The sequence below is a fragment of the Populus trichocarpa genome, chromosome 11 (genome assembly GCF_000002775.5).
Source record: "Populus trichocarpa isolate Nisqually-1 chromosome 11, P.trichocarpa_v4.1, whole genome shotgun sequence".
NCBI classification, from domain to species: Eukaryota; Viridiplantae; Streptophyta; class Magnoliopsida; order Malpighiales; family Salicaceae; genus Populus; species Populus trichocarpa.
Window position 1 is genome coordinate 7,018,837 of NC_037295.2, and position 23,111 is coordinate 7,041,947.

The window sequence follows — 23,111 nt, forward strand, 5'->3', positions numbered from 1 at the left end:
ATTTTAAGGATTGTATTTTATCTTTGATATTTGTATGTTTTTTTAATTTGGTATATATATTTTCTTAAATATTATATTTTGAAGAATCTAAATTATCAAACTAAGATTAATATCTATAATTACAGTACTTTTTAGTTCCTAACACATATCTTTAATAGTAAAGTCATTGTATCATAAAACAATAATAAAATATTAAAAAAATAAAATTGCTGATCAATTGAGTTATTTGTTCATAAAATTCACAATATTCACCAACGAGTTGAAAAGTTTGAAAGACTTGCTGTATAGTTATAAGACCTCACTGATCTGATCTGAATATATATTACTGTGAAAACAAAGTAATACAGAAGGTTGTTCTTAATTAAGTAGGTAGCTAGGTTGCTCTTACCTTCTCCTGGATGTAGCTGATCAGAAGCAAGCAAAGTAATAGAGCTCGAGAAACTAATCATCACCATAACTTGGCAAAGCTGAAACATCATTAGCATCCTGTGCTGCAAAATTGGCTGCAAAAGCTCGAACAAGTTTTTTATTTGTCGACATGAGACAGACAGGGAAAAACTCTCAGATATTTTGAAACATGCTAAGAACATACTGGAAACTTTGAAACATGCTAAGAACATACTGGAAACGAGAGAGATTCCACTCAGAAAAGAGAGAAAGAAAGAGGATTTATCCTTGTTTACATTGTTTCAGACCAATCTCTTTTCCACCTGGTGCTAAAAGAACATGCTAAAATACTGATTGATGTAGACAGAGACCAGTCTCTTTTCCACCATGTGCTTGTTAGAGAATAATATAAATCATATTCTGGAACCTCACCTAATAGCTTAAGCTATTGGGTTGAGATGGTTCTTTGACATGGTATCAGAGTCTTAATGACCAAGTGGTCTCGAGTTCGAATCTCACCATCCCCATTTATTTGATAAAAAATTAAACACGAGGTAATGTGGACCTGTGCAAGTTTCAAGCCCAGAGAGCTTTCACTTAAGGAGATGTGTTAGAGAATAATATAAATCATATTCTGAAACCTCACCTAATAGCTTAAGCTATTGGGTTGAGATGGTTCTTTGACAGTGCTAAATGACAACAAGCTATTATTTGAAGTTTATGATAGACTCAATTATATAGCTAGTTGGTGCATAATTCACAGTTTAACACTTGCAGCAGGTTTATTTTTATGTTTGAAAAATATTTTTAGAAAGAAACTGAATTCTTTTTACTGGAATTAGTGATAAATAATAAAATTATTGATGAATGTTATTTTATTAATAAATTAATTAGTAAAATTTTTATCAATAAATTGATAATTTTATGCTTATAAAAAAAATTATATCAATAAAATTGTAAAATGATGTAGTGATTGATTGCCAGGTTAACTCCTCAATAAGATGGTGTTTAAAAACTATATTTTGGGATTGGTGGATTATTACTATAAGTAAGTGAATGATGACAAGAATTTGTTATGTATAAATAGTATTTTATTGTTAATTGTACCGGTAGATGTATCTTAAGTGGTATGATCAAATGAAAGAAAGGAATCACGTGTTCAAATTCTACAGTGAGTTTGTCATTTCTTGAAAAAGAATCAGATACAAAACAAAATTACAACTTTCTAGGAGCTGAAAAATTCAGATGCCTATAAATGAACCTAATTTTTAGGAGATGAATTTTATTGATTTTTAAGTTTGTGCGAAGTTAAAAACATTCTTGTTAGCGAGTTTAAATTTTATTGATCAGAATAGTAGGGGTGAGAAAAAAACTAAAAAACCGATTAAACCGAGAAAACAGGAAAAAAAATTACCGAAAAAACCAAATTGAAAAAAAAAACGATTAAACCAATTAAAATTTTGAAAAAACTAACTGGTTCGGTTCGGTTTTATAAGCAAAAAGCAAACCGAACCGAACCGAAACAAAAAAAAACAGAAAAAAACCGAGCCAAACTGGAAAAACTAAGCCAAAACCGAGAAAACCGAGCCAAAACCGAGCTAAACCGGAAAAACCAAGCCAAACCGGTTTGAACCGGTTTTTGCCCTAAAAAACCAAACCAAACCGAAACCAGTCGGTTTGACCCGGTTTCGGTTCGAGTTTGGTTTTTTTTTAAAAAAAAATGGTTTGGTTACTTTTTTTGATAAAAACCGAACCGAACCAAAAATGATCACCCTACAAAATAGTATTGTATAAAATAATTTGCAAAGATAATAATATATATATTTAAATTTTTAATTACTAATGGATCAACATAAAAAAATCAAAATATTCTTGTTTTCTTGTCATACCTGAACATCACGGTGACTAATTAAAAATAATCTCAATGAAACTGATATCTGGTATTTTATTCTTTAGAAATAAAAGTCTAGTTCAAACAGTCGCTACCTAATATTATGGTCATTAGGAATCCTAACTGGTCAATAGAGATTTTATGATACGGGACTAATTACATAAAATGAAAGATATTATCACCTATTAAATGTCCTACCCGAGACAAACTGCATTGCTTGTTTTATCTTAAATTACTAAGAATTTGTTCTTCCTTTTTTTTTTATTCTTTCTCTCATGTTCCTGACTCTAATGTCAGTGAACAGTTCATACGAATATTTTTATCTATGACATTGGTAAATATTGCCCAAACCCAAACAAATACAATATTCCTAACTCTGACGTCAGTGAATAATTTTGCAAAAAATTGATTTTGAAGAAGAATTTTTCTATGTCATTTTTTTTTTGCTTATCCTTTATTATTATTTGATTTTTTTGATGCAAATAAAAAAACATTTCACAATATATTTGCGTTTAATAATAATAGTCTATGGATTGAGCACATAGTAGAAAAAATACAAAACACAAAAAAAAAAAAATAAAGTACGAGGGGCTCATAAATAAATTAACGAAGATCTCCAAATATTTCTAAAATTTTCTGATATTAAAATGGAGCTTATTTGATCAAATATCAACATAGAAGGGAATAAAATATATGGACAAAGTGTAAGAGTGTTTCATATAATTTGGGTAGGCTGGACTTAAAATCCAGGCCCGATCTAATTTTTTTTTAATAAATCAGGTCTAGTCTATCTCATATAACTAGGTAAGATCCAGTCAGCCCAGCCTGGTCACTGGCCCAAACAAGTGACCCGGCTGAGCAAATCACGTGTGAAGTTCACGCGAGCATGGCACAGTAGGAAGGTAATTAATTACCTTCGCACAGTGCTAAATGCAAAGAAGATTAAAAAAGAACGAAAGGGGGATGAAAACTTACCTTGTCTGGAGATTGTTCTGGAGATGAACGAGCGAAAAGGGATGGCCACCGCGCAACGACTACCCAATATTCCCTGCCTCTGTTTTGTGTGTTCTCTGCTTCTCTGTTTTGTGTGCCTATTGTGCTTGAGTTCAGGGACGAAGACAAAGCTGGGTTTATATCTCTCTCCCCTCTCTTTTCTCCTCTGTTATCTCCACTGCCTTCTTTTTTTTTGCTCCGTCTTTTTTTCTCCTCCTTTCTCTGTTTTCTCCTCCTCCCCCTCTGGTCTGGCCTCTGCCTTCTTTTTTTTTTGTGTGTTCTCTTCAATTTTTTTTTTCTTTTTTGCAAATACTGATTGATGTAGAATCTCTTTTCCACCGGGTGCTAAAGGACAACAAGCTATTTGGAGTTTATGATAGACTCAAAAAATAAAAATTTATTTATTTATTTATTTTAAATTAATATTTTTTAATATTTTTATATATTTATATCAAAAATATTTTTTTAAAATAAAAAAAAAATATTATTTTAATATATATATTTTTTAAAACTTTTAAAAACACCAACTGTATCTCTTATAAAGCCGCCCTCGATTTTAATGCTTCTGCCATCATTTGCTTTGAATATTGAGTTTTTTTCCCTACATTATCACCGTGAGCAAATTTATTTCTCAAACGAACACTCTTATTATATCACAAAAATAGTCTCGTGACACGTGGATTGTGCATTTATTATAAAAAATAATAATTAATAATTGTAATTGTCTACGTACCTACCTGTGGGTTGTGCATGTATTATAAAAAATATTCTCGTTATTTTTCAGAAAGTACTTCGTGAATGTAATTTTTTTATCAGATGAACACACTCTCAAAAAAGTGTATTTTTTTTTTTTTGTGAATGAAATTTTTTAATTTAGTTTAACGTGGGTGTCTGGGCCAGTTTGCGCGTACCTCGACTAATCCCACAGGTCCTGAAGTTAACGATCATGCAAGCCTCGAGTGGCCATCATATGAGCAACCACAAGGCTCGAACCTGAGATTACAGATAGAGCAAATCTTTTGGTCTCAAGCTTTTATCACTGCATTACCACCTAGATAGTTATGTAATTTTTTTTTTCTTATCCAATGATCTTTTCTATTTTATTTTTCCAAATTTTTTAATAAGGTGTAATTTTTTCAATTTCAATGTCGATTTCGCACCCGACATTACGAATGAAGTTTAGAATGTAAAAATGGATAAGAAATCACCATTTGTGGAGAAGATGAGTTTACAGTGTGGGTTAATGGCTGGCTACGGCAGGTTTTGGTGAGAGGAAGTGACTGTGGGTGGCTGGGTTGTGGTAGAGGAATGGAGGCAAGATGATGGTGCCGGTGGAGAGGGCTGTGTTTGTGAGGAAGGCCTGATTCGGCAAGAAAGGACATGATCTATGCCTCGTGTCTTGTGTATTTCTTTCTGGCCCCCAAGCTTTATACACAGTTCTTTATTTATAATTCAAGAGTCTATAGTCATATTAAATTCAAGAATCTCATACAAAAACAAGCTGATTCCTTCTTTAAATTTAAATTTTATTAAAAATATTCATAATATCCATCCCCATAAATCGGAAGTAATAATCATTGGCCAGGAAAAGTGTCTGGGGCTCTGAATTCTCACAACCATGGAGATAGCTTCCATAGACCGTTTACATATGGTAAGCAACAAGACGTTGTGTAGACGTCTAAATATTGATCATTATATGATTACAAACGAAGCTCCAAGCACGTCTCTGGCTTTATTCAAATTAAAGACGAGGTTTCACTGATGTTTAAATTTATGGACTCGGGATTGATGGGGTAAAGATCATGGGCAGATGTAGAGGAATTTCCAATCCATGATTTATCAGATGGAGGAAAGAGGTCTTTTGTGTTGTTTAAACTCTGGTCCATGACCTGCTGATAGTGTCCTTTGAGACGTTTGGAGTGTAAATCATCACCATAAATGCTAGGATCTGAGATCATCTCCTGGATGCTGGTCTGTCCTTCAAGCATGCTCACCACTTCTGACATTGCAGGCCTTAGAGATGGAGATGCATTGGTGCATAAGAGAGCCAATTTGATCATCCTCTCAGCCTCTTCCTTGTTGAATTCAGACTGCAGCTTTGGGTCCACTATCTCCATTAAATTTCCCTTTTTTTGCAGTACATGGGCCTGTGAAAGCAAAAGGTAAAGTATTTGCAGAGAGTAGTGCCTAATGCATCATGAATTCAAGATAGCAACAAGAACAGACTTGTAACTTACCCAGTCAAGAAGACATACGAATTCATTTGTTGTCCTGTGACTCGAATTGCTTCTTCCACTGACAATTTCTAAAGCAACAACACCAAAACTATAAACATCTGCTTTGTCTGTTAAATAACCCCACAGCGCATATTCTGGAGCCATATATCCTCTGAAATCAGAACCATGCCAGATTAGTGACTCTACCGGAGTATATTGCGATCACTGAATAAAGGAAGCTGCAAATTAAGTCTGATTAAAACTTACATGGTTCCAGCAACACGAGTGCTAATGTGAGTGTTCTCCTCTTCATTGAGCTTAGCTAGTCCAAAGTCTGATATCTTGGCACTTAGATCTTTGTCCAGTAATACATTTGTACCTTTGATGTCTCTGTGAACAATCCTGATTGCAGATTCTTCATGGAGAAATGCTAAACCTCTGGCTATTCCAACACATATCTTATATCTTGTTGGCCAATCCAGCATCAGAAAACTTGTTTCTGAACCTGTAGCTAATCCAGTAAAGGAGGCTCACTAAATAAAATGACTTCAACTTTGCTAGTCGATACTATTATTGAAAAAAGAAGAAGAAGATTTTACTGGAAAGTAATCAGATGCCATTATGGTTACCAAAAAGTGCTTTGGCGAGGGAGTTGTTTTCCATGTATTCGTACACCAGAAGCAACTGATCTCCTTCAATACAGCATCCATAAAGCTTTACAAGATTGGGATGCTGTAAACCAGATATCATGCCTATTTCATTCACAAATTCTCGGTTTCCTTGCCTGGATTTAGGAGATAGCTGCTTAACAGCAATAAGAGTTCCATCTGACAATTTACCCTGCATTGAATTTATTGTAGACATTTTGCATTATCAAACAAAAGGTCCAATGATCAACTGGGATAATATGCAAGAGAATATTAGAGTGACAGACCTTGTATACGGAGCCAAATCCACCTTCTCCAATTTTGTCAGCAGAATCAAAATTGTTAGTGGCAGCTCTCAGCTGCCTCAAAGTGAAGGAACCAGTTTTCAGATCTAGCCCCTTGAGATCTGCACATAATTGTTGGTGACACAAGGGAAATGCTTCAACATCATCAATGCGCGGATGTGTTATATTCTAGATGTTTGCGTGTGTAATAGCTGCTAATTAACTAATTAAGGAAAAGGCTTTAGCACGCAGATGATTGATTTCAATGTACCTCGTTCTCTCATGAACTTGTCTCTAAAATAGAATTTCCAACAAATGACACCCATTACCAAGAAAACAAGGAGTAAGGCTGAAGTGACAGCTCCAATCACGATAGGTGTTTTACTTGCTTCTCCAGGTTCTGAAATTAAACAAAGTTACACGTACAAACACAGAAAGCCAATGGGACAATAAATCACTGTAGGGGAGCAGTTCACTTCTCACCTGGACAATAAGTACTCTGGCCTGAAAACCACAAACCATAAAATGCTTCTTAGATGGTATAATGAACTGAGTAGAAGCTTACATACAGTTAAGATGAAAATCAAAACCAGGTTCATAAGGAAGAATTTGTTTGTTAATTATGCAACTGGTTGGGGAAAAGACCAAGTCTAAGTCTAAGGGTGGTGAGATTTAAATTCATAATTACTTGGTTAATAAAATTCTAATATCATTGCTCGGTTTTCATTTTAACTTAATTGATAAAGGTCATTGTATATGAATGAAATCGCAAAGTCAGTGACTTTCAAATGATATGCTGGGAATATATATATAAAACATGCCTGAGCATACAGTTATTGCAGAAATAAGAGGACCGTAATTTCCTCTTTTTGGAATGCAAGTAGTCCCTTTTCCATTCCAGTATAAACGGATCTCCAAGGTAGTGTCTGTCACATTGGCATTGAATACTATAGAAGTTTTGTTAGATCCATTAGCAGCCTCCTCAATATTAAAATCTTTTTTCTCTAGTTTCCCCTGGAAAACAAATCCCAAGTTAAAAGGATCTTTTTGAAAAAAAAATCATCTTTTTGGATAATTTAATCTCAATTACCTGAATATAAATGTCAAAAAAGCGTTTTCCAACTCTTTTGTACAATTCGTCACCTGTGAATTGTATCTCAGCAAAGTCGAGTTTAACAGTGTACATCCCATTTTCTAGACAATATCCATAATAAGTGAGAGAGATGGCAGCTCTGCGTGCTGTAGAAAACAACGGTTCAGTCGAGTAGTTTAAACGAAGTCTATATCCGAGGCTTTTATCTTCATCATCCATAAAATCTCCAGTGTTGCTGAATCCCCAGTTTGATTTTTTATTGGAATAAATCGTAGCAGCATCACCTTTAATGCTGTCGTCACCTTCATACAAGATACTCCCATTGGTTTCATCCGGTCCACCACAGTTTACATGGAATGAACGATAACCTGCAATACGTCAAATTAGTACACCATTAGAACAGTTGCAAATATTCTTCTCATATCGAAGGGGCGTGTAAGTGTTTAGATTTTTGGATCCCTTTGCTCTACAACTAGAGCTGTTACTCTACTATATAGCTTCAAATCGATTAGTCATTGGCTAATTAATACTTTTCCAAGTGGCTTGTCACAATCATTGTTCAACTCGAATCGATGGAGGTTGTTCTATCAACCTTTGGTTTCCGATTAGTGATATTGATGGTGAAAATGTGAGGTGCTCAAGTTCTGCTTGAGGCCATGTTTTGGTTACAGATAAATCCTTACTTGTCCAACGAAACTGAGAATGAATACATCCTGTGTGCAGAATAGAATGTAGAATTAAGGCAAAAAAATCTACATTGAAATTAGTACTCGTGCTCAAATAAATACACTGACACTGATATTATAGTAGATTACTGATTTCGGTATGTTGATAAATTTGAAACAGATGTGCTTTGATTTTAAAGAACTTCGTTACTTCTCATTTAAGGAGGGAAAAGAATATCATACTTTTGGGGCACTCAAGCATGCCTGAGCATGGAAGAAGTCCGCTTCTGTAAGACATGGAAATTATAGTAAGAATTTCAAATGGTTCTGCAAACTGCATTATAAGAATCAGATATCGAAACCATGCCTCAAGAATTAGCATTATTTCATCCCCAAAAAAAATATCATATTATTCAAGTAAAATATTCATTTTATGTTTGCTCATTGAGAAAATCGGTGCATTGCTGTTCCCTCTTCATGAGTGTTTGTGCTTATATCTTGGGGTAAATGAATAATAAAGCATGTCACATTCTTATGTTCTTCATTCATTCATTCATTCAGCATTAATCAACAACGTATATAATTGATGATTTCTATTGGTATTTTTGCAAGCAGTTTACATAACATGATCTAAATTAAAACGTTCAAAATGCACAAGTTAGCATATATAAAATTTGCATAACTGATTTGTAATAGTAAAAATATTTTGAGCATAAAAGCCACAAGGACATGGCCTGGTATATCTGATCCTGGGATACCAAGTTTGTGCTGAGAAAGAAAATCTGGATAGGATTTAAAGATAAAAATATAAATTGCAGATTTAACTCCAAAGATATTCAGTTAAAATCCTGCTTAGCATCTGATATATAATGTATCCCCCCCCCTGAAAACTATATATATAAGAAATCCCTTTAAAATATCCCAAAAGGGAATTTTGAAATTTTATCCTGCAAGAGCTCCATTTCCAAATTAAGGTTATCCATAGGGACCTCATTTCATCCTAGATTCTGCTAAGCATAAATACACCTCTTTTACATTGTATCAGTTGTGGTTCTTTTTCCTTGGAACAAGATTATTGGACTTGGTATGACAACTACCAGATTGGATCTCCAACAACATGAAATACCAAAAATATCGCTCTCCAGAGTGTATAAGAGGAGCCTTACAAGTTATTCTTGATGAATGAACTCCTGTACGTGTTTATATCCCTGGTTTATAGATTCAAATCATTAAGTTTCGCAGCAACCAGGAGCATCCCAAATTTAAGAAAATAGATATCCTTACTGGGCATCTTGACAGCTTGGCAGCCGTGAAAAGTTATTGTAGGAAACATCACTGCAAGAAGCCAAGGGAATCATAAGTATGAATATGAACCCCAACAAAATTAATAATAAGGGAACAAATGAAATGCTAAGCAAGATTAAAAAAAAAACCCACATATTTCCAGAAACTAGGCTTTCGTTGAGGCCCTATATATGTAGCCTTAGATTATCAAGATTCACTCAGAAGACCACTTTATAAATATTAATGGTTGATCAATCATCAGCAGTTTTATCTTCACAAGAAAGCAGAGAAGTTGAACAGAATATCTAAACTGAAATAACTGAAACCGGTGATACATTTCAGAAACATACATTTTGTTGCCTGAGTTGATAAATGAGTCTGGGACACTTCCAGTCAGCTTGTTTCCACTAAAAAACCTGGTTTTCAAAAGCCAGATTGATTCTTTCAGCATAATTCACTCCTCCATCCATGGTCAGATTCCAAATATTCAAATTTAAATACTTACATAAAATCATATATTTTTGCATCTCGAGGAATTCCTCCTTCCAACTTGTTGAAAGTTAAATCCCTGCAAAAGATTACATTAAAAGATTTTCCAACTTTAGTTTTCGGAATATTCCTTGCATCTTTTTGCAAGTAGTTTTGCAATAGACAAGCTGGAGCTTCTGCTAAATGCAAATACCTGCATTATTTTTACTTATGTTTCATTTGGTTCATGGTTAAACACAAACCAAGTTAAATGTCAAGGATGTAAAAGTGTTTAGAATGTGTGGAAGAAAGTTTAGAAATAAGGTTCTAAATGTTGAAGGTAAATTGATTTCTAGAAATTAGTTGAATCAGTCGACTGGTTGATAACAGGTCAATCAATTGAGACAAAGCGAGTGGTTGGATTAAGAATCAGTCAACCGGTTCAGTCGTCATAATACAATTCCTGTTTAGATTAGGATTTCCTTGATTTCCTTGTATTAGTTTAATTTCTTAATTATTTAGAACTTTATGTTTATAAAAAGGCTTGTAATTCAACATTACTATAAATATAAAAAGAAAGAAAATAGCTAAGGGGGCTTAAAGAGAAACACTTAACAAAAGTATTCGTTTCTCTCAATCTTCTTCTTGTTCTTGAGTTTTTGACCTTATAGTATTGTGTTGATCTTATACCACACTTGTTTTACATTATAGTGGTCAATACCGCCGCCAAACATGTATGAGAAGTTTTGGAAGAATCAAATTAAGGAGTTGACAATGTGAGAAAGGTACCATGTTTAGAAAAGCTATGTGGCGACTTTGAAAAGTTACATATATTTGAATTAGAGAATATTTCAGAATATTTTGCAAGAGTATTGGTCATATACAATCAAATAAGGAGATATGGAGAGAAGATGGAAGAGACACGTGTGGTAGAGAAGATTCTACTCTCGCTACAAAAAAAGTTCCATTATATGGTTATCGTGATAGAGTAATCACAGAATATAGATGTTCTCTCAATATAAAGTCTCATGGAAAAATTACAAGTCCATAAGGAAAGAGTCGATGAAATTCAAAAGGATGTAGACGCATAAACACTTATTTCATAGCAAGATAGTTCTGGATTTTCCTAAAGGGATAGAGGACATGGACAAAACAAATAAAGAGGAGTAAGAGGCAGATTTGAAAAGGGAAGCCAAGACAACCTTAATAGATCAATCAGTTGACCGCATGAAACAAACTAGTTAATTGGTTACATCGAAAATGACAATCCAAAATCCAGGTTTGACAAATCAAAAGTTAAATGCTATAACAGTCAAAAGACAGGTCATTATGCTAGGGATTGCTAGATTCCAACCAAGAGGATTGAGGAGAATGAAAATATTATATATAATATAAGAAGAGAAAGAAGCCACCCTAGTATAATTTCATAATAAGAGAATGCGAGAAAAAGAGAATTGGTGGTATCTAGAAAATTGAGCTAGCTACCACATGTGTGGAGATAAAGACAAGTTCATAGAGCTTGATAAAACAATTAGAGGTAATGTCACTTTTGCAGATCATTCAAAAGTTGTCATCAAAGAAAAATAAATGATTTTTGATTAAATTAAAAGATGGAATTCATCAATGTATTTATGATATCTATTATATACTAACGGTGAAAAGCAACATATTGAGCTAAGGACAATTGTTGGAGAAGGGATATGAGATTAAGATGAAAGATCATACTTTAACATTACTTGACACTAAAATAGTTATGATTACAAAGATAACCATGACAAATAATATAATATTGTTGTCAAATTTCATAACCCATTTTTTGATTATTTCCCAAGTTCACTTATTTTTCTTCCAAAAAAAAAATAAATAAAATGAAGACCAGTGACGCGGAGAAAGAAGGTCAAGGAGGATCTCAAACATATAGGAAAATCAACCTATAATTTTGGATGAAATTCGAAGCCTAATTGTATCTCATTATACTCGAGACTAAGAAAACAATGTAGATTCAAGGTCAAATTAAATGATTATTGGATGAATCTACATAGAAATTGTTAGAGAATAATAATATTAAGCTATTGGGTTGAAATGGTGTTTTGACATGGTATTAGAGCCTTGATGACCAAGCGGTCACGAGTTTGAATCCCACCATCCCCATTTATTTGATAAAAATCAAACACAAGGTAATTTAGGTCTGTGCAAGTTTCAAGCTCAAAAGACTTTCACTTGAGGGTGTGTGTTAAAGAATAATAATACTAATTATATCTCGAGACCTCACCTAAAAGTTTAAGCTATTGGGTTGAGATGCTTCTTTGACATAAATGAAGTTCATAGGCATAATTAAATTTTTAATAGGCCAATTTGATCTAATCATGGGGCAAATTAAAGTTTAATTATGTTTGAAAATTAATTTGAGTCGAATTGAAGGATTTAATCAAGTGTAAAGATGTAATTATGCTTTAAATGAGTTAAATTAATTTTATCAGGGGCTTAACTGGTAAAAAATTAAGTTTGAAAGCCCAATTTGGATTTATTTGAAAAGATTTGAATTTTAAGAAATCAAATTTAATTTTTACAAAGTCAGGTAGTTGAAAGCAAGGCAAAAATACAAGAAAATCAAAATTTTATAATCAAATAAAAATTAAATTAAAACAATTCGCAGTTAATAACCATTTTGCAGTGTTATTAAAATATATTCATGTTTTTAACTTGTATGACATTGCAGCGCATGTAAGGTGATGAGGGAAGGTGTTAAGACTTACAGCGTTTTCAGAGAACCCGATGTCCACACATCTCCTGGGATCACTCCAGCTAAATTGATGTTTCTCAAAACCCTTCAAAGAAATTAAAGATAGGCTTAATTAGTTCTCAATAGAACATGTTCTCAAGTTTATTTTAGACATTTTACGGACAGTTGACGAACAAATTTTTCACTCTGGGGGGGATGGTGGTTAAATTAGACTCTGGTCCAGACATATCAGTGATCCTCCTGTACATTGAAAACAAAAGAATGTTATAGTTCCCTTTATTCTTTCTGCCTTCTTCAAAGAGGAAACACCAAAATTATTGTATTTATTGCTGTGCATCTCAGGAAGTAGTTTGACTCACAAATCTCTCAACTTCTCTAAAGAAAGAATGGCAGGAGGTATGGGCCCTTCTAGTCCACTTGCGTATAATTCACTTCGTTTGTCCAAAGAGGAAAAACAAAATATCAGAATATTGTGCAACATGTAGCAGAGAAATGAATTAACGAAATTATCATGCAGATAGAGATCCTCACAGTCTAACAAGATAACTCCAGTTCCCAATGAAATCAGGTATTCTGCCACTAAGATTATTATCACTTGCACGACTGCACATTGCAAAACCGAATTAAGGAAACCAGATGCTATTGAATCATCAAAAACTGTGTTTAAAGAAGAAAGGAATTGATTACTTACAAATCAGTCAAGTTTAGCTTAGCGAGAGTATTTGGCAAGTATCCCTCCAACTGATTGGAGGAAAGTATCCTGCAACCATTAATTCATAGCACAGCATCAAAATTGCAACTAAAATGCCTAGCTTGCGTTGGTTTAATAATGATGAGCAGTTAAATGCCTTACAGGGCTGTTAAGTTGACAAGATCACCAAGCTGAGAAGGAATAGTACCAGAAAACTGATTTGCTTCAAGGGACCTTCATGTATTTGTATTTGATTAATTGACAAAAATAAATTTAGTGAACCAAGTAAGCTAGCATTGTCAAAAACAGAAACAGAAAACAAAACAAATGATAAATCAGCAGAACATATATTTATGACTTCAATACATACAAGTAAGTAAGGCTACGAAAACTTCCCAAGTACCCAGGAATATTTCCTGACAAGCGATTGGATGTAAGTGAGCTGCATGCATAAAATGTATCTAGTTATGGTGAATTCTGCCTTGTGTATGAACTGGTAAGCAAAGATGAGGTGAATGAACTTACAGGTTTGTCAAATGTTTCATTGAAGCCCATTCCTCAGGAATATTGCCAGAAATGTAGTTGCGAGTTAGGTCACTGTAACAGATAATATATCTTCAATACTTGAGAATTTAACTTCTTCCTTTAAAAAATCTTCTCAACCCAGTAGTTTAAGCTGTTAGGTGAGGTTTCAGTATATGATTTATATTATTCTCTAACACACTTCCTTAAATGAAAGCCTTTTGGGCTTGAAATTTGCATAGACTCATATTACCTTATGCTTAATTTCTATCAAATAAATAAGGATAGTAAGATTCAAATTGGTGACTGATTGGTCATCAAGGTTCTGATACCATGTCAAAAAACCATCCCAACTCAATAGCGTAAGCTGTTAGGTGAGGTTATATGATATAATTTATATTATATATACTCAAATTTTACGGGATCAAACCTAAACATTATTGTTCAAGATTTACTATATTTTTCTAATTAATTTAAAATTGTTTAACCTATTTAATGTATATCTCTTTAATTATTTTAATTTCTTGGTATCCGAATAGGTTTTAGAGTTGTAATATTGAGTTTTTGATTATTAAGATTACTGGAAAGAAATCATTCAATAATAATAAAAATGAATTAAGGTTTATGTATTTTTTTTATTCTCGTTTGTTAGGTTTAATTAGCTGCGTCAAATATGCTTCTTCCTTTTTATTATTATTATTATTATTAAGGTATTTCCATTCCACAATTTATAAATTAGTCGTTAAAAGTTACATTGAGATTCTACAAGCAATACACATAGAAACAGAAATAAAATATATCCTGAAAAGATTCTTACAGATATTTGAGATATGTAAGGCTGGCCATTTCAGGCAGGAGCTTGCCTTGAAGACTGAGCGTTTTGAGAGATCTGTTATTGAAAAAAACATCATGGGTACATAAACAAATGATTAGATGATTGAAAAATAAACTAAAAAATTTACAGATAATTAATTTAAACATAGGAGCAATGTATCCAATCTATTTAAAAATGGGTTAAAAAATAAATATAGAAGACAAAAAATAATAATCTTACAATGACGTGATATGACAATAACTATCATTATTGAGGTTGAGGGTGCAATTGCATACGGTGGTGCTATTGGCTTCTGAATCTTGGTTGCAAGCATCGGCCAACTCCAAGGGTTGCCCACCCTGTGTCAGTGTCTTGTCAATTTGTTTTAACGCCGTCACTAGTTTAAGGATCATGCATCCACGGAAAATTTTATCAAAATATATATATATCCATAACATAACTCATATCACCCAAAAAAAAAAAAACTAATAGTTTTCAAGTGGTATTCTAACACAATAAAATGGTAAAAAATAGAAATAAATAATTAAAATATATAAATAAAGTAAACGGATTGTATATTAACTCCACAATTTAATTATAAATAATTCAAAGTTCTCCTTTTCAATTTGTTGCATGTATTTTAGGAGAATTGGAAATCAAAAACACTTTTTTATTAACTCGTTTATATGTTTTAATTTTTTTTACTGAATAAATTTTTTTAATCCCACTTATTATTTTAAATTAATTTTGTTTGTTTACTCTTAATATCAAATACGTATTGTTTGTTTTTCTTAATAAATAGAACATGTAAGATAAAAAAAAAAAGGACACCAAAAATATTTTTGATTTTTTTAAAAAATGAATAATGCTTTGACATAGTGTTAGAACATAAAATAAGTTTCAAATCTTAATCAACAGCTTTCACATAAAAATAATATGAAGATACAACTTATTTACGTTTAAGTTATTGGATCCAAAATTGTAAAAGGTATGGTCATATTGTGTGTATTTACACAGGCTATCAAATGATATACGAGAGACAATAACTAGCTTTCCTTCTTGTTAATGTATCGACCATGTGATAACATTTACAGAATTGAAGAAAATTACAATAATCATGAAATAACAAAAATCATCCAAAAGTGAAAAACAAAACTCCTTATTATATCCCAGATCCGCGTAATTACTATATAGTAAAAAAACAATAGTTAAATAAGGGAATTTTAAAAATTAGAGGACAAAATACTAATAAGGGAACTCAAAAAATAAAAACTAACTTGAATTAAATAATAATATTAATATTATTCATATATTGAAAAATCATGCCCCATTTTCTTATGTTCTTTTTCTCTAAGTTTTTTTTTTTTTAGTTCAATGGGCATTTTTTTGGTATAAAAAAGGTTTTTGTAATATTTTCTTAAAAGTGAGAGAGGTTTTATTAAATATTCAAACTTTTTTTCATACTCTTTGTAGTTTCCAAATACCTCGAGAATTATTGTAATTTGCAGAAAAAAGAAATCTGACACACATTAAATAATTTATTCATCTTTAATATCATCCCGGCCCAAATGAGCAGTTTCCTGTTGGATGCACAGTTGAGAGTGAATGTACGGATTTGAGCCCTTTCTTTTCAGAATTTCCTTTTATGTCCTTACCTCTTTACTTATTTTTCTGTAGCTGCAGTGTAAAGTGAAGAAATGATTCTCCAATAAAGTAATTCATGAGCAATGAACAATAAATTTATATTAATGAATTTCTTAATCTTAAAGTATGAGGTTATACGTAGTTGTAAGCAAATCTGTGGATATGTGACTTAGCACACCAATGGAATGGAAAGTCGTGGAAATTAATTAGCTCAGATTATTACAACACTCCATATATTATTGCAATAAAAACAAAGCTTACTCTCTTACCTTCGTCTGGATGTAACTGATATGAGACAACCAAAGTAGCAGAACTGAAAAGAGTGATCACGACCACCATTACTCGGCAAAACTGAAGAAGTCCATGCGGAGGCTGGAGCGTCGTGAACATGTTGGGTGGAGGAGTAGGAAAGAAGCTTGAATAAGTTTTCATTTTATGAGGTACGTACTTGATTTATACTGGACGTACGTGGGGACAAATTCTTAAATTTGTGAGAATGACCTTTAGCCACTAGATTTGATGATTCCTTTCATTTCTATCTCTCCAAACCGATAATTAATTATGAGTTGGACAAGTTTAAGCTGCTCATCTCTCCAGCCATTCATTTCTCCCCTTCTCTTTTCCTTCATCGGCCTAAATTAATGATAAAATTAACTACAACACGGTAATACTAATTCTTTGGCCGAGTCCAATAAGAATTATGGTGTGTGTGTATATATATATAGAGGATATTTTTAAGATATTTATCTTAAAAAATCTATATAAACCAATATTTTTAAAAGCATAAAGAAAAAGGTTAAAAGGCCAAAGTCTCTAGATAACACAAGTCTAATATAAAATTTAAATAAGATTTAAGTAACATTCAAATCTAAAGAATACTCACTCTTCACGTCACCTGTACAAATACTATATTGACTTAAGCATTAAAATGTTTTTTTTTTGTAAGTGTTACAAGCTAGGCCCACCAGGTCCTCCGGATCCAATTTTATTAGCCTAGGAAAAGCGCTCACAATCTTTCTCTTGAGAATTTTTCCAGCCTCATCAATTGACATCATTTGTGGAAAATAAACAAAAAGTCAATTCATTAATGTTTTTTAAAAACTTTTTCATGGCTGACAATATATCTACGGCTACGCCAACAACACATGATGCTAGCAGCTAAGCCAATGACATATGAAGCCAACAGCTAAACCAACGGTTAAGCCGATCGATTACGCCCCATATGGCTATGTTAGTGGCTATACCCAAGGAAACACCCACGATGATGCTCACAACTACGTCTATGGCTATGCCCCAACGCTACACCCACAAATAACTTTTGTATCACCCGGATATCGCGACGACCGTTAAAATTTTTCTTGGAAAAAGAATAAATATCTAGCATCTTGTTATTCGGGAAAACGGTCTCGTTTAAGGAGTTGTCATCTAGTCTAAAATTGCGAAGTGTTTTGCCATCTAGTCTAAAATTGCGAAGTGTTTTGTCCTCCCTTTTTTAATTTTACTATCATGTTCTTGACTCTAGCGTCAATAAATAGTGCCTGTAAATATTTCCAACTCTGACATTGGTAAATATTGCACAAACCCAAAAAACATATGATATTGTTGACTTTGACGCCAGTAAATAAGTTCGTGAAATTTTGAATTTTGAATGAAGAAGAAACAATTTTTCTATGTCTTTTTCTTTTTGTTTACGCTTTTATTGTTTACTCTATTTAGACAACAATGAAAAAAAAAAGTATTAAACAACATATTTGCATTTAACAGTAATGGTCCATAAATTGAGTATATTGCAGAAAAAAATAAACAAAACGCAAAAGAAAAAAAAATAAAACAAAGCACAAGGGGTCCACAAATAAATCCATGAAGATCCCCATATATTTTAGAATTTTCTAATATTAAAAAAGGGCTTGTTCGACCAAATTTTAAAATAAAAGAGAAATAAAATATATTGAAAAGGCAGCTTGTTTTGCCAAACACACTCTCATCTTTAAATAGGGGCTTGTGTGGTAGTCTTCCAGCACGCCTTTTCCTTCTTGGGAGGAGGATAAAGCTCGTTGGGGTGTTAGTATCCTGCTGGGTCTCGAATTCCAGGAGTCCTGCCACTAGAGGGCTGTTGGTGGTGGCTTTCTTCACGCCTCCAATGGCATCTTGTGGGAGATGACCTGGGAAAACAGTGATGGAAGTCGTGGGGATTGCCTTGCGTTTGTGGGTTGTCTGTGGTAATCGGCCTTTTCCTTTGCAGGGTGACTCCTCCGTTTCTAGAAGAAGAAGACAATGAATAGAAATGAAAAAACGACGCTATTTCTGGACTAGGGTAACCGTTTTTCAATTTGGTCCTCTAAGTTTTAACATTTGTTTTAATCGGACCCTTGGGCCAAATTGTAATTGAACACCTACATTGTGGCACCGTTTACATAATGGTCCTTGGACTTTAATTTCTTGCAATTTGAACCTAAATTAGTTCTGAGCTTTAATATTTCTTCAATTAAGCTCATTGGTTTCATTAATTAAACTAATTCTAAGCTTAATTAAATCCACGACTTATTAATTCTTTCAATTTCTATCAAAAGTGAATCCTAAATTTATAAATCCATATTATTTTATAATAATAATTAACAAGAACTAAAAAAAAAACGAGGGTACTTCACTAACCCTTCCTCTCACAAATCATTGTTAATTGGAATAATTATTTATTTTTATTTTTTTAATATAATTTTATTTTTATTTCTCAACATTAGATTACTAGAGATTGAATTTTTTAATTTTTTTTCTATATGGTTATTTTATTCTCATGATCCAAGTCATGAGTTTTGCAAATTAATTTAATTAACTTAATTTTTTGTGTCTCTTTTTTAATTGAATATTTTTTTTAGTTTCTTCTTCAACATTGGGTTAATTGTAATTAAATTTCATAATTTGTATGGAGTTATTCTAACCTTGTAACACAAGTTTGGAATGTTAATTCGGGTTGATTCAGGTCATTTTTTTAATTGATTTTATTCTTCAACATTGAATTCATTAGGAATTGAGATTAATAATTATTTTTCTATTTGCTTTTTAGAGGGTCATCATAGTTTCATGACATGTGTCTTGGATTTTACTTTTCTTTTTTTAATTGATTTTTTTTCAATTACATCCTTCGTTATTGGGAATTGATCTTTATAATATTTCTCGATTTGTTTTTTATAGGATTATCCCGGTTTCATGATCCAAGTTCGACAGGTTAACCGAGGTTAATTCAAATTGTTCTTTTTTAAATTGACTTTTGTTTTCAATTTCATCATTCAACATTGAGCTAATTAAGAATTGAATGTTATTTTTTTCTTATTTATTTTTTATAGGGTTATCACGGTCTCATGACCTGGGACGTGGATTCGACAAGTTGACCTGAGTTAATCCGAGTCAATCTAATATGTTTTTTTTTTAATATTTACAAAAAAAAATATAATCTTGAATTTTTCTAGCTTGACAATTATAGCTAGATACTAGCTAAATTATTGTTCTTGCCTATTAAAAAGTTTAGAAGACAAGTACAAATAAACAATCACCTCAAAAGACAAATAAAAAACATAATTTGTTTTTTTTTAAATGATAATAAATAAATAAAAAGAAATAATAATATGAGGCAATTACCCAGATTCAATTTAAAAGAAATAATAATAATAATATTAGATTTACTTTACTAATTAGTAAATGTAACATATTGAAATATTCAAATTGTTTTTGAAAATCAAGATAATAATTCTCGTATGAATCTTCTCCTGGTATTTTCTATGGTTCTCCTAGTTAGTTGCAGGTTGCAAGATGTTGAAATTTAAAAGATAAGGAGGCAGGCGCATTTAGAGGCATTTGAGCCACAAATTTATTGACTACAAGCTATTATATATGTTGAATGATTCACATCACTAGCGCCGTCGGCTGCTAAAACTCTCAGATATTGACTTGAAACTTGCTAAGAACGTACTGAAAACGAGAGAGATTCCCATCAGAAAAGAGAGAAAGAAAAGGGATTTATCCTTGTATACATTGCTTGAAGTTCATTCCACAGGCAATTAATTAATTAAGTAGGTAGCAAGGTTGTTCTTACCTTCTCCTGGATGTAGCTGAAACATCATTAACATCTTGTGCTGCAAAATTGGCTGCAAAAGCTCGAATAAGTTTTTGTATTTGTCGAGAGACAGGCAGGGAAGGAGAGGTTCATTTGATTTATACTTGCCAAATCTTAAAACGTCACATCCATGGGCGTACGTACTTGTATCCTATGTCATTTCTCTGGGGCGATATTTGAATTCAATTTTAACTTTTTACGAACCTGATAAGAGATTTATTTCTTTTTAAAGAGTTATTGGTTTTTCCATAACACGTCTAATTTTACAATCACACATAATTTATTTAAAATCATATTAATATTTTATATTAAAGAATTTATATTAAAGATTAAATTTTAATAATTTTTTTTAAAATATAATTGGACTCTGCTTTTAATCTAGTCTAAAATATACCTATATTATAAATAAAATTACAATAATCTTCTATATAAATATAAATTGTCTGCAAAAATTAAAAACGACTCTAAAACTTGTAGAGAAGTATTGATTTGATAGATCACTATTTTATATATATAATTTTTGGCTTTAAATTTTTTCTAAGTGAAATATCATTATAGTTAAACATAATATCTTAAAATATTCGGTATTTTATGTAAATCAAGAGGATAATAATAGTGGTATGAATCTTCACCTGGTATTTTCTTGGGTTCTCCTAGTTGCAGGTTGCAAGATGTTGAAATTTAAAAGATAAGAAAGCAGAGAGATTCCAAGTAGAATTTTCTGCTTTTTTTCTTTTTTAATACTGATTGATGTAGACATAGACCAATCTCTTTTCCACCTGGTGCTAAAGGACAACAAGCTATTATTTGGAGTTTATGATAGACTCAAATGCATGCATTTATATAGCTAGTTGGTGCATAATTGACAGTTTCATTCTTGTTGCTGGTTTATTTTTATGTTTTAAAAATGTTTTTAGTGAAAAATTAAAATTTTATTTATTTTTTATTTTAAATTAATTTTTTATATTTTTAATTTGTTTTGAATTTATTATATTTAAATTTTTTTAAAACATAAAAAAATATTATTTTAATATATTTTAATTAAAAAATACTATGAAATAAAGCAGCCATCGGTTTTTATGTAAATGAACACACTCTCGTTATAACACAAAAATAGTCTCGTGACCTGTATGGGTTGTGCATGTATTATAAAAAATAAATCCCGTTATTTTTCAGAAAATACTTTGTGAATGTAAATTTTTTTTCAAATGAACACGCTCTCGATGAAGTGTATTTTTTTTTATTATTACTTATCCAATGGTCTATTCTATTTTATTTTTCAAATTCTTTTGATAAAGTGTATATTTTTCAATTTCAATAATGATTTCGCACCCAGATATACAAATAGATAAGAAATCACCATTTGTGGAGAAGGTGAGTTTACAGTGTGGGTGTCATTTATTTTCAAGCGGCTTGAAAATTATTATTAATTGACAGTGCAACGGGTATTATTTATTTGATCTCAATTAATTTAACATCTTATTAGTCTAAACATTAATAATAACTCGAGTTCGAGTCATGGCGTGCATCTCTTGTAAGAGCCTGAGACAGCGGGGGTTTAAGTGCACTTCTTGTAAGAGCCTGGGACAGCCGGGGTTTTACTCCCTCACCTGGGCCCACAAAGTGCGCTTTCCGGGGAGGTGAGGTTTCCTTGAATCCAAAAAAATTAATAATAACTCAAAATACAAGTTGACATAAAATAAGAATTTGAAAACAATGAGCATTAATCTCATACTAGAGCAACAAAACAGTGATTTATAAAGAGAAATAAACAGATCTAGGGTTGGAACCAAAAAACGAAAATTACCTTAACAACCAACAACCAGCAGACCGGTTTGCTAACCCATTATAAATTATAGCTTTGGTGTCTGAATGAAACCGGATTTAGTTTATGTTTTGAGGTTGTTGATTATAAGGTTATTTTTGTTTTTTGTTTTTTTTTTTGGGTTTTTTTGTTGTCAAGGAGAAATCAATAACAAGTAAATGAGAAGAAAAAAATGTTACGATGGTTATTATTTTGTGGGTTGTGCAGCAGCAATGACGATTGTACTGTGAGACTTGTTACAGTTAGGGTGAATTGAATGTAAAGAATGTGAATTGAAAATGATCGAGAAGAGAAAGAGAAGAGGGTGTTTGTTTAGCAGATTCAGAATGTTCAACCTGCATGTGGTCCAAATTGCAAAAGCAGAAAATAATTGCTCCTCCTTGTGTTAATGATCCAATTACTGGGGCCTTTCTTTATTAAAAAAAAAAAAAGGGAAATGCAAACATCAAAGTTTACCGTTAACTTGACATGTAACTCTTATATTGACGTTATTACACAATAATAATTACTAGCTCATTTCTCTTTTAGTGAAAGTATTATTTATTTTATTTAACTCATTCCCAAATCTTTAATTTTATTTAATATGCTAATATTCTTGACATTGCATATACAACTTTTCAAAATTCACAACTAACAACTTGATTTCCAAAACTATCTTTAAATTTCAAAACTTTCTTGCCTTACAATGAGTATTCATGCCATCACTGATTTTTTTGTTTTTTATGTTTTTATAGGTTTTTTTTTTGTGTTTTTTTCTTTTAATGAATTTTTTTGTTTAATTTAGTTTGTTAATATGAAATTTTTTTTATTTAGTTGTTAGATTTTCATGACATGAA

The 23,111-nt window shown here is 31.9% G+C and overlaps 2 protein-coding genes across 10 annotated transcripts in view; both read right to left on the reverse strand.

Moving 5' to 3' along the window:
• Window positions 1-3,612, reverse strand: part of LOC18103136 (probable LRR receptor-like serine/threonine-protein kinase At1g29720) — a 204,636-nt gene extending 201,024 nt beyond the window's left edge. For all 8 annotated transcript variants that reach the window (XM_052445435.1, XM_052445434.1, XM_052445432.1 and 5 more), the window contains exons 1-2: window positions 3,254-3,612; window positions 389-503 (exon numbers count right to left, since the gene is read on the reverse strand). In XM_052445435.1, coding sequence (XP_052301395.1) covers window positions 389-485 — 97 coding nt within the window. In that variant the 5' untranslated portion in view covers window positions 486-503; window positions 3,254-3,612. The remainder of the gene's footprint in view (window positions 1-388; window positions 504-3,253) is intronic.
• A 1,164-nt stretch (window positions 3,613-4,776) lies between these two features.
• LOC18103141 (probable LRR receptor-like serine/threonine-protein kinase At1g29720) lies at window positions 4,777-16,753 on the reverse strand. 2 transcript variants are annotated; one of them, XM_024592199.2, is made up of 25 exons: window positions 16,612-16,753; window positions 14,939-15,095; window positions 14,702-14,773; window positions 13,888-13,959; window positions 13,733-13,804; window positions 13,525-13,596; window positions 13,363-13,431; window positions 13,203-13,274; window positions 13,031-13,102; window positions 12,846-12,911; window positions 12,685-12,756; window positions 9,966-10,028; window positions 9,811-9,876; window positions 9,461-9,511; window positions 9,343-9,384; window positions 8,420-8,463; window positions 7,509-7,879; window positions 7,240-7,432; window positions 6,902-6,922; window positions 6,690-6,818; window positions 6,422-6,540; window positions 6,117-6,327; window positions 5,755-5,992; window positions 5,509-5,659; window positions 4,777-5,418 (listed from the first exon to the last, which is right to left on the reverse strand). In XM_024592199.2, exons 1-25 carry the CDS (start codon window positions 16,730-16,732, stop codon window positions 5,008-5,010), a joined length of 3,027 nt encoding a protein of 1,008 aa, XP_024447967.1. In that variant the 5' UTR covers window positions 16,733-16,753; the 3' UTR covers window positions 4,777-5,007. The 2 variants fall into 2 exon arrangements, with proteins under 2 accessions (XP_024447967.1, XP_024447966.1); XM_024592198.2 differs by having other exon boundaries at window positions 5,755-5,998.
• Window positions 16,754-23,111: the final 6,358 nt, after the last annotated feature.